The following is a 12,343-nucleotide window of genomic DNA, read 5'->3' as shown; positions in this document are numbered from 1 at the left end:
CACAGGATGCTAGGAAATAAGCCACCATGGTTTCCAGCAGGTGGAAGAAGGAAGCGTTGGCATCTCTCCTCAAGCAAGTCCTTTGCTATTTTATTTCAAAAGAACATTTTGATCTCACCCTTTCTCTGAAGAGTACAAGGCAGCATTCAGAAAGATTAGCCCACTTTACTTTCCAGGTAACTATAGGCTTCTTTGCATTAAAGGAGGACGGCATAGAGGAAGTGACCGGTCAGGGGAGCACATCATCAAACACTGGCCAACCCTGCACTTTCATTGATCCAACCCCTCTTGAAGAAAAAATGTAGGGAAAATAAAGTGCAGAGTTGGCACACAGAATGTGAATTAAAGCCCCTCCAATGCAGGTTCAGTAAGAAGCAAGAATAATTGGTTCTGATATGCAGCTTTTCTCTGCCATTGGCTTCACATCTCACTACACATGCTAACCTTATGCATCTCTTATAGCAGCATGCCTTACACTCCCCTCTTCATTTGATTTCATTTGGGATAATAGAATTGTTTAGTGGATTGTAGTGTAACATAATGAACAGGAGTATGTAATGTAATTTAGAATGGAAGATCGGGATCTAATTTTCTGGTCTTCAGACAGAAGACTTAACTCAGCACGGCCTGTCACTTGTGGGGATGCCTCTATGCTTGGGTGAAGACAGATGGGGCTAGTAGCAGGTCTCTTTCAAGTCACTCTGCTCTACAACTAGGAATGCATCTGCCGTTAATCACTAATCACTAATCTTGACATTTTTATTCCCTCTGCTATGTTTTTCAAACTGAAGTTGAACCTAAAGGACTGATAAACGGATAAGCTTATAAACTCAGCTTGTTATTTCTAGCAGGACTCTTGAATCTGCTATACTGCATAGCTGTTGGGTATTTTCATGAGCTATATGGGAGGGGCATATAGAAATTAATTAATTAAATAAATAATAATGCTGCTTACTAATTTACTGCTAATTTACTCTCCTTTTATATATGTCATCTAGTGATTTCCGTTTCATTGTTTGGAGAAGGGCGTGTGCACATGAAAGCTCACACCCTGAATAAAACTTAGTTGGTCTTAAAGGTGCCTGACTGAACTCAAACTTTGTTCCAGAAAAACCCTAAGTGGAGGAATTTGGGGGGAGGCCAATCATTGACACAAGGTCACCAATGAGCTTTAGGGCTTGAGTCCAGGTTCCCCAGCACTCTCCACACTCTGCCGCATGGCTTCACGGATGATATAAACACAGAAAAGGAGCAATGCTGTACACGTGCAGGGAGGAAGGATGGGAGCAACAGAGTTGTTACCTGTCATATTGCAGTAAACTTTCAGCGGCCCGAGCACACCACTGCCATCCGGATCTATCCAGTAGGAACCTGATGCCTTCCCCAAGTGCTTGTAGGCTTCACAGGAGAGTTCGTAAATGGCTGGAACAGAGAAAACCAATAACTCAGTGACAAATCCTCCCAAGCAAATACAAGGATATCTGAAATCTGTTTCACGTATCTTTTCTGAATATCAGGAATTCGTAGACTCCAATCTCCAGATTGGAGACCAGATCAGGTTCCAGGTTTCGGTAGTAACCTTTAAAACTTGAAAGAGTCTGGGACCAGCATACCTACAGAACCACCTTTTTCACTCTGCCTTCCCAGAGGGCAGTCAGATCATCTGACCAAAACCTCCTAGTCCAAGGGAGGTGAGACTAACCAGGCCCAAGTCCTTTTTGGCCTTGGCCTCGGTCTGGTGCAACGCTCTGCCAAGAGAGATCAGGGCCCTGCAAGTCATTAACCGGTTCCACAGGGCTTGGAAGACACAGCCGCTCCACCAGGCCTAAGGTTGAGGCCCTGATGGACCCCCCAAAAATCCTGGCCTCATGGCTGAGAACTGAGGGAAGAACTGCCCTCTAAGGAACTGACCACCCCAAACCTAAACTAGTAGGCGGCTACTGAAATACAACATTTTATTGGATTTATATTTGATTTTGTTTTTTTATTGATTGTTATCTTACATTGTTATCTTACATCTGAGCGTTCAGGAAGGGCGAGCCGTAACTGTAAAGATTAATTAATTAATCCATTTATTTGAAGCCAGATTTACTGCCTGTAGAATACAGAGGAAAGGTGTTGCCAACCTCCAGGTGGTGGCTGGAGATCTCCTGCTATTATAACTGAGCTTCAGCCAACAGAGGTTTACCTGGAGACAGTGACCACTTTGGAAGGTAGACTCTGTGGCATTATACCCCGCAGAGGTCCTTCCACTTCCCCAACCCCACCTTCCTCAGGATCTGCAAATCTCCAGGCTTTTTCCAACATGGAGCTAGCAACCTTACAGAGAAAGCAGACAGGACCTCCAGATGCCAGTCTAGGGTGCTCTGAAAACAGTGGAAGTTGACCTGGGTGTAAACTGCACGGAGCTTATATTCCAACCCCAGATCGATTCAGTCCCTGCCCTCTACACAGAATGTGATTTCCATTTGGATTTGGGGCAATTTAAATTTTCCTTCTGCAGCAAGGATTGATCTGGAGTGACCCTACCTTTACTGTGCGATATCTCAGACTGCTTTTAATGCTCAATATTTTTCAAATCCGGATTGGGAAAGAAAGCTCCGTGGTAGAGAACCTCTGATAGGTCACACCTGGTCATGTGACAAGCTTGCCTTAAAGGAGAAGCCCCTAATTTCTCTCAACTTCTGTCGGACCTGGATTTTTTCTCCCTTCTCTGCCTTTTTCGATCCTCTTCCCCCCCCATCCAAGAAAAGAAAGAGGCTCCCTGCTTAGCTCCCCCCCACTTCTGAACTACCCTAACCACGTGCAGAAGAATTTCCTGTTTCAATGGGGAGGGGGGGAAGAGGAAGACCCGAGTTCAAAGCGATCTGGATTCAACAGGATTGACAATGGAATAAACAAAGTAAGTGCAGACTCTGCCTAGGTCTCCATGGTGGGTCAGGAATACCCAAAATAACCAGGGGGGGGGGTAATCCAGGAATTTGAGAGGTAAATCCCAAAATTTCAAGAATGCCTTATTTCATTTGGGGATATTCTTGATCCAAAATGAACAGAGAACTTCAAGAGGAACTAAGAAAGAAAAGGGAAATGGAGGGAAGGACAGAGCTCTAAAGAAGAGTACCTACAGGTTACTAGGCACTGTAGATCAATCATCAGAAAGGCCAAAGCTGAGAGTGAGCTAAGATTGGCCAGGGAAGCCCATTGTAACAAGAAAAGATTTTTCAGTTATGTGAGGAGCAAACGTAAAGTAAAGGAGGCAATAGGCGCACTGTTGGGTTTGGATGGACAAACTCTAATGGAGGATGCAGAGAAAGCAGAAAGGCTCACCACCTATTTTACAACTGTTTTTCCCCACAGGTCAAAGGGTTTAGACTCATCTAGAGATGGCCGTAGCCAAGGGATAATGTCAGGGTGGCAGGGTGACATGGACAGAGAGGTTGTCAAGAGGCTTGGTGCTCGGTCCAGTACTTTTTAACATATTTATTAATGATCTAGATGAGGGGGTGGAGGGGCTACTCATCAAGTTTGCAGATGACACCAAATTGGGAGGACTGGCAAATACTCCGGAAGATAGAGACAGAGTTCAACGAGATCTGAACACAATGGAAAAATGGGCAAATGAGAACAAGATGCAATTTAATAAAGATAAGTGTAAAGTTCTGCATCTGGGTCAGAAAAATGAAAAGCATGCCTAATGGCTGGGGGATACGCTTCTAGGCAACACTGTGTGTGAACGAGTTTCGCAGTAACTGGGTTCCCCCTCAGGCGGTGGCCCTTCACATCACCCTCACCTCGGTCTTTTAAACTAGAGATGCCAGGGATTGAACTGGGACCTTCTGCATGCCAAGCAGAGACTCTTCCGCTAAGCCCTAGCCCCTCTTCACAGAACTCCGTAAGATTGCCAACTCCTAGCAATCTTCCAGTGTGTGTGTGGTTTTTCCCCCCAGTCATAGGGGTATATTTGAGGGTGTACTCTCAGCCGATAAAGGAGAACAGCAAGGCTGTAACAAGCCCTCAGCATCCAGTATGAGCTCTGAGTACATTATAAAAAGCGTCACAGGAGCCTCTGTAACTTGCAAGTAGTTCTGTCAGTGCGGAAAGCATTCCCGGTAGGCACCAAGTCTGATAGACCTGTTACTGTGAAAAGCGTTATCAGAAAGTCGGAAGCACAAAAGCCCCTGTTCTTAGCTTTACAACGTGCTTGAAATGTCTGCAAATAAGCCGCAGAGCTGGAGGCTTGCTTCCTCTCAAGCCTCTCACGAAGCTCAGCAACGCATGCGTCCTACATGACCAGAGTAGTCAATCCGCAACCTGGAAAACCAGGCGAGAGGAGCAAAGCAGCCCCAGCCGTTTCCATCCAAGGCCTTCGCTTCTCCTCCTGCTTGCCACCTTCTTGGCCTGCTTGATGCCACACTGCTCTAGCACAGGGTTTCCCAACCATAGCACTGAGGTATCCCAACCTGTGGGCCGCGAACCACATGTGGTCCTTCGACTAATTGGAGGTGGGCCCCGAAGGACGCCTTCTCTTCCCCCCCCCCGGCCCTTTACTTCATCCCCCCCGGCCCTTTACAACACACTTTGGGTGTCATTGTCTCCCTTCACTCCCAGATGGGACTATCTCGTTGCAGAGAAACAAGCTCAGGGTTCCCATTGATTTGTCATTGTAATGAGTTAAAAATTTCCATGAAAATAAAATGTTCCTTATGTTCATTGTTGTGGCGTGTCTGTATCTTATTTTGAAGGGATGTTTGAACATTACCATAGCGATCAGAGAGCGTTAGGGCAGTGGGTGAGAGTAGAGGAGTAAACTACCCCCCCACACCGGGCCTCAGTAAAAGGCGTTGAGTGGTCCCCGGTGATAAAAAGGTTGGGGACCACTGCCCTACAGTATCCCAAAGGCCCCTCAATGGTACAATGGCACGGGGTTTGTTGAAATGGCGACTGGGCAGAGCCCTCCCACCCTGTGAAATAAAAAAAATCCACCCTTAGAGCCAGCTTGGTGTAGTGGTTAGGAGTGCGGACTTTTAATCTGGCGAGCCAGGTTTGATTCCCCACTCCCCCACATGCAGCCAGCTAGGAGACCTTAGGCTCGTCACAGCACTGATAAAACTGTTCTGACCAAGCAAGAATATCAGGGCTCTCTCAGCTGCTTTTCTCTACCCGAAGGAGTCTCAAAGTAGCTTACAGTCACCTTTTCTTTCCTCTTCCCACAACAGACACGCTGTGTGGGAGGTGAGGCTGAGAGAGCCCTGATATTACTGAAGAAGAAGAAGAGTTGGTTCTTATATGTCACTTTTTTTCTCTGCCCGAAGGAGGCTCAAAGCGGCTTACAGTCACCTTCCCTTTCCTCTCCCCACAACAGACACCCAACAGCCTAAGTAAGTAAGTAAGTAAGTAAGTAAGTAAGTAAGTAAGTAAGTAAGTAAGTAAGTAAGTAAGTAAGTAAGTAAGTTTATTGTTGCAGCTTCATGCCTTAACAACCATAACAACAACTGACAGCACCAGCCAGTGCTTGCAGTTGGGAGCGCTATCACCGTGACTACCCACAGCAGCACCACTATGACGTAGGGCAGCTGGGAGCCCAGGCGTTGAGGCAAAAGACAGGGACAAGCGGACAGGTGGCAGGCGAGGTATGTGGGTAGTGGACCGTAGCAGTGGTTCCCCCCAGGAGTCCTGGGCCCTGGCAGCTGCCCCTGCTGGCTATATCACGTCCCTCCCCCCTCTTCTCCCAAGCATTTCACAAACTCTCAGGAGCCTGGGCCATCTTTCCTCCTTCCCCTTTAACGGTCAGCTGCACTTGGGAGATCAGTCTGCAGATGCAAAGTCCTCCCCAGGCCAGTAGTGGTGTGTATCTCTCTCCATCTTTGAGGTATCCACCCAAGTATGTAGAGACCGCCACCTTGTTCATAGGAGGTCAGGTTTTGTTGCTTTCATGAACGGTGGGGAGGGGGGCAGCCCTTGCTTTTGGAAGAGAAGGGGTATTCATTTATAGTCTGACTCCTTGAATGTGTCCCAAAGCAGCTTACACTTTACCCTTCCTCTCCCCATCACAGGCAATTTGTGAGGTAGGTGGGCTCTAAGTGAGCTCTGGGAGAGCTGCTCTGTGAGAACAGCCCTAAGAGGACTGTGACTAGCCCCAAGTCACCCAGCTGGCTACAAGTGGAGGAGTGGGGGAATCAAACCCAGTTCTCCCGACTGATACGGAACGATTTCTACATCTGCGGAATTCTGCACACAGCATACCAGGGGTAGTCAAACTGCGGCCCTCCAGAGGTCCATGGACTACATTTCCCATGAGCCCCTGCCAGCGTTCGCTGGCAGGGGCTCATGGTAATTGTAGTCTATGGACCTCTGGAGGGCCGCAGTTTGACTACCCCTGTACCATCTTATGAGACTGTATTTTGAAAGTTGTAGGGGGCGGGAGGAATCTGAACGTCATGGGGACTGTCACAGGCAAGACGGCTTTGCTGATGATTCCACTCTCTGTTGCATTTGACCACCTCATCTGCGGGACCAATTCGACAGGCAGCGTTACGACGGCTTACAAAATGCGTAGACAATGCACAAAGGTTTTAAATAAAGGCTTATTAATTACAGCACTTTCAGTTATCCCAACGAATGTTTCCAGTACGGAGGACTCCCACATGACGGCCTTCGAAGAGAAGGCATTTCAAAAATCCAGTTTTCATTTCTTCCGCTCACAGTTGAAAAGGACTAGGATTTAGCCTGACATTTCGACAAATGGCCCTGTAATACACAAATGCTACTCTGGGAGATTTTGTGTGTGTGCGTGTGTGTGTGTGGTACTTTCTTCTCTGTGCTGAAAAGGGGACTCTCGGTATCTGAATGGGATGATCTACAGTTGAAATTACACAAGAGGCAGACTAGACAGAGCATCAAAGATGATGAAGGAGGCTTTTTGTCAAGGGAGAGGAGGAAAGGCTTTCTGCACTTGAGGGTTTTGCTTTTTTTGTGAAGAGGAGACGAGTACTAAATGATTGCTATCTTTTCCATTTGCAAATCATCGTCACAGTTTTACACCACTGGGTTTGGATTTGATCCCTCTATATTGGAGTCTTGTGATTTGTTTAGTTTTACCTTGAGTCGGATTTTGATCACCTGTGGGTCAGGAGTGACGCCCCCTGGGGCCAGCATCCAGAAATGGTCTGTTGCTCTCATTAGCATGATCATTGTGGAAAGTAAAGAATATCAAAGATTAGTCATTCAGAGACGAGGCAATTTTCTCACCCCCAAAAGAGAGGATTCCTACTATATTTGATATCTACCAAATGGATAGCAGTTTCCACCAAATGAGTTCCCTATGGTTGCACAATTATTTTAATTAGAATAATGTTCATCTTAAAATACCTGCTTTTTTATTAGCACCTGAATATTAACCTCATTTGTTTTTATCACCTAGAACACGGCCTAAAAGCTTTAATTCCTGCTCTCCACCCAAGCTCTGTCTTATGGGCTCAATAATTAGTGTCATGAACTCTGTTGGGGAGACACACACACACACACTTTTAAAAGGCAATGTATAATTGTAATAATTGTTAGCCTTTATCAGTGTCACACCATTGTATGTTAGGGGGGAAGTTGATCTACCGCAGACCAGAATGCATATCTGGTGCATGGTGGGCTAATATGGCTCAGATTTAATGGTACTAGTTAAATGCTGAAACAGACCCCTGCTCGATGTCCCAGTTACCTCTGCAGTCTCATCTCTTTTGACAGTGTTTTGATATTCCTCTCAAAGTTATTTGGAAAGAAGGGGCGGTGAATTTTTGCCTCTTGCTTTTAATGCATGCTATGGTCCAGGTGAGTCCATTCTTGTCAAAAGCTAAGCAGAGACAGCTCAGGTTGGTATTTGGATGGAAGACTATGAAGGAAATCTGGGGTCACTTTGTTTGTAGCATTCATCAACCATCACAAACCTTTAGGAGCCAAGCAAGCTGGTTTGACTAGTGAGCTGGTGTAATGTCCTCTCTGGCACACTAGAGATACCAAAGTCATGGAAAATTTCCAGTTGAACTTCCTCTGCCTGCTCTCCAAGTTTGGTGAGGATTGGATTTATGGGGTCTGAGAGATGGCTTCTCAAAGAAGGTTCTCGTCCAGGGAAGTGCTTTCTGGGGAAATGACAGGCACAGGTACAGCAAGGTACAGAGTGAACCTGTATAAGCTAGACACATCAAACTCACAGCAGACCTCCTTGTGATACTTCTCTACATCTCCTCCAAGATGTGCAGATTGGGTTTAGGGGGACTGAGTTGTGATCTCCTCCAAAGAAGATACCACAGGAAAGTGTTTTTGGGGAACTGTCAGGTACAAGTTGACATAGTTGACATGGACAGAGAGGTTGTCGAGAGGCATTTAGCTGCGCTGGATGAGTTCAAATCCCCTGGTCCGGATGAAATGCACCCGAGAGTGCTGAAATAACTTTCCGGAGAACTTGCACAACCCTTGTCCATCTTCGGGACCTCTTTAAGGACTGGAGATGTCCCGGAGGACTGGAAGAGAGCAAATGTTATTCCGATCTTCAAAAAAGGGAGGAAGGATGACTCGGGAAACTACAGACCAGTGAGTCTGACCTCTGTTAATGGAGCAGATATTAAAGAGAGCGATCTGGATGCCTACTGGATGGGGGATACGCTTCTAGGTAACACTGTGTGTGAACAAGACCTTGGGGTACTTGTGGATTGTAAACTAAACATGAGCAGGCAGTGTGATGCAGCAGTAAAAAAGGCAAATGCCATTTTGGGCTGTATCAACAGGAGCATCACATCAAAATCACAAGATGTCATAGTCCCATTGTATATGACACTGGTCAGACCACACCTGGAGTACTGTGTGCAGTTCTGGAGGCCTCACTTCAAGAAGGACGTAGATAAAATTGAAAGGGTACAGAGGAGAGCGACGAGGATGATCTGGGGCCAAGGGACCAAGCCCTATGAAGATAGGTTGAGGGACTTGGGAATGTTCAGCCTGGAGAAAAGGAGGTTGAGAGGGGACATGATAGCCCTCTTTAAGAATTTGAAAGGTTGACACTTGGAGGAGGGCAGGATGCTGTTCCCATCGGCTGCAGAGGAAAGGACACACATTAATGGGCTTAAACTACAAGTACAACGATATAGGCTAGATATCAGGAAAAAATGTTTCACAGTCAGAGTAGTTCAGCAGTGGAATAGGCTGCCTAAGAAGGTGGTGAGCGCCCCCTCACTGGCAGTCTTCAAGCAAAGGTTGGATACACACTTTTCTTGGATGCTTTAGGATGCTTTGGGCTGATCCTGCGTTGAGCAGGGGGTTGGACTAGATGGCCTGTATGGCCCCTTCCAACTCTGTGATTCTATGATTTTATGATTCCAAGTTCAAAAATTCAAGTGACACTAACCAAACACAGGGAACCTGTTGCTCCAAATTTCGTAAACATTTGGATAGAGTGGAGGCAGTCTGGAGATGGATCCATTCATGAACCTCCTCGAATCTCCATGTGCATCTTGAAAATTTGTGGAACTTTTGTGCTGGTTGACTTGCCAAGAACTTCCGTTTGTGAACCACAAACCAGCTGAAATTCACCATGAACTTTAATCTGTGAGCCAGTTCATGCCTATCTTTAAACATGTTTGTTTTGCAGTGCTGTCAATATGAAACAGGACATACCTATAAGGTAATCATTCCAAAGAGGAGAGGGAACATTCAGCTCCAGTCAAAAATCTAATCATTGGTCAGTAGAGTGCACAGGTGCTCCACTGGAACATATGTTCTACGATACAAAGTCTTATCTGTCATGTCCCAAATAACCCAAACGTTGAGCTTCCATTGAGTGCCAAGTGCCAATTCTAGTACAGTCTGAATAATCCTCTTAGAACACACCACAAGAGCACATGTTTAAGATAAACCTATTGGGATATTGTTTGTAAGCTGCCGCGAGTTGGCTAGTCAAAGAGCGGCAGTGACTAAATCAAATGTAAATAAATAAATAAATAAATAAATATGATTGTTCCACATCCCATGGGATGTTTGCCAGGTGATGAACAGAAACCATTGTGCTCTGGACATGTAGAAACCATGGGACATGTTCTCTTTCAATGTCGATTCTATAATGAGATTCGAACTAGTCTAATTCTTCCGCTGCCAGGCAGATTCCCAGGGCGCTCAGGAGAATTTTACATTTCTCTGCTGCTTGCAGATATAGAAAATAACACAACTTATAGAGTTGCCAAGTTCTGCGCAGCAGCGATCAAAATTCGTAATAGAATGGTCTGTTTTAAATGAATCTGGACAGCTGTGTTTATCTACCTTTTCTATTTTCTATTGTTATCTTTTAAGATGTTTTAATTCCTGGTTTTAATGGATGTTTCTGTATCGTCTTATGCTTGTCTATGACCGTAATCAAACTAACTGAACCATTGTGCTCCAAACACCCTAGCAGATGATTCTGCAGATCAAGGGAGGACTGGGAAAATTCATGGAGGCCCACAGCTCTGGGTGATCCTGGCTTCCAGGAAGAAGCAGAGCTAAGCCTCACAGCTCTTTCAGGGCCACTGAACATGTTTTGGTCAGGCCCTCTAGAATGCCAGGATCAGCTCAGTGGTTACCTTCTTCGGCTCTCCCACTTGTGACCCTGCTAGATCCACTGAGGCTTAGTTTGTCCTTGGGCCGCTTTGAGTTCTCAATCGGCCCCTTTGGAATCTGTAATGTGCTACGTGTGAACATTACTCATGTGGATTGGACGTCAGAAGACAGTTCTGTAGGGTTGTGCAAAACTAGGTGAACAGGAGGCATGCCAAGCTTCTTTGGAAGATTTCACCACCGTCCTGTCCTTCCTACTCCGCACTACAAACTCATAAAACATCCCCATTATTGGTGCAATATTCAATGTGCCCTGTGAAAACAGACAGCAAATTAAAAAGCAGATGTGAAATATTAAAAAAAAAAATTCTGGGCAGATGCCAAAGCGCCATTCAATTGACTTTGGATTTAATCATGTTGTTGAGAAACAAGACCATTACTATTGTGGTGATGAAGAAAAGGAACGGGCGGCGGTGGGGGGAGAGCCCCTCATTAGAACGCTAAAGAGGAATGTGTCTTTGACATGGCAGATGGTAAAGAGAATGATTGACAGCAAGAGGTGAAGTTATAACTGAGCGACCACAGGCTGTTTCAAAGCTGGCAACTCGGCCCGAACGCAGAAGCAAATCAGACCACGTGAAAAGCAGTAACCCAAAACCTCTCTTTGGAGCTGCCACAGAACTGAGTATTAAACTCCTCAAGTTCTGTAGGGCGTTTGCCTGTACATTATCATGCGTTTGCTATAATTAAGGAAAGGTTTATTGAAAAGGGGTTTAAAAGGGTACAATATAGAAATAAGTCAATAACATAAAAATAATGATGCTAGCTATCAACTTGATTTTATCTCTGATGTTACCTACATCTCTTATGCCCCTCTTTCCCGCCCCCCCTCCTTGAGATCTTTATTGGGGGAATGATAGTAAGTCGAGATAGTTTTCTGCCCCCACAATAGCTCCTTTTTTTCTTATTGTGATTGGTTGGATCTGTGTTATGTTTTATGTCTGGGGGTTTTAATGGGGGTTTTTACTGGGAATTTATTCAGACTACTGTAACCCGCCACAAGCCATTTGGGAGTGATAGGTAACAACAACAACAACAACAACAACAACAACAACAACAACAACAACAAAGCAGCTAATCTCCGTCTTTCCCTCTCATTCTCAGTGCAGCACAGCCCTTAAGGCAGTTGTCCCTAACCCCTAGTCAGGGACCGGTACCGGGACCGGTTCATGGATCAGTATCGGGCCACGGCTCCTCTTCCTCCCCGGCTGCTGCCTCGGGGTCTGCCCTGCCACTCTGCCACTGGCTCACCTTTGGTGCTCTCCAGCGGCCGCCATGGCTGGGCCTCCCCCTTGGTGTGGCACTGCGCAGCTGCTGTTGGCAGCGCCCCCCAGTGGGCAGTGGGAAGTCAGGGGTGCTGGCGGGAAAGCAAGTGGAGCAGGGGCCCAGGTGGCGGCAGCGACGTCCCTCGGCTAGCCTCCTTCCGGGCCTCAGTAAAATTGTCAAGCGTTGACCGGTCCCCGGTGATAAAAAGGTTTGGGACTACTGCCTTAAGGGACATGCAACAGGACATCCATAGAGCTTCTGACCCCTACTGCCTCAATCTACTTTTAACCCCATAGCCCAGATGATCACTGTTTGCCCAGAACCGATCCAGTTACCAACTTAATAGAAAATGCCAGAATGCAGATCACCCCACATGTTCCTTCCTCCAGCATTCATAGGTTATATGGCCTTGGAAAGTGCCAGGGCCCAGGAGAGAGATAGAACT

At 46.2% G+C, this 12,343-nt stretch overlaps 1 protein-coding gene across 2 annotated transcripts in view; it reads right to left on the bottom strand.

Moving 5' to 3' along the window:
* The window catches only part of CNTNAP2 (contactin associated protein 2), a 1,139,689-nt gene that overhangs the window by 361,889 nt on the left and 765,457 nt on the right, over positions 1-12,343 (bottom strand). For both annotated transcript variants that reach the window (XM_077304685.1, XM_077304684.1), the window contains exon 12: positions 1,303-1,422. In XM_077304685.1, the coding sequence (XP_077160800.1) occupies positions 1,303-1,422 (120 nt within the window). The remainder of the gene's footprint in view (positions 1-1,302; positions 1,423-12,343) is intronic.

Source organism: Paroedura picta, chromosome 11 (genome assembly GCF_049243985.1).
Source record: "Paroedura picta isolate Pp20150507F chromosome 11, Ppicta_v3.0, whole genome shotgun sequence".
NCBI lineage: Eukaryota > Metazoa > Chordata > Lepidosauria > Squamata > Gekkonidae > Paroedura > Paroedura picta.
The sequence above is the reverse complement of the archived record's forward strand: the minus strand, read 5'-3'. Positions and strand labels throughout refer to the sequence as shown.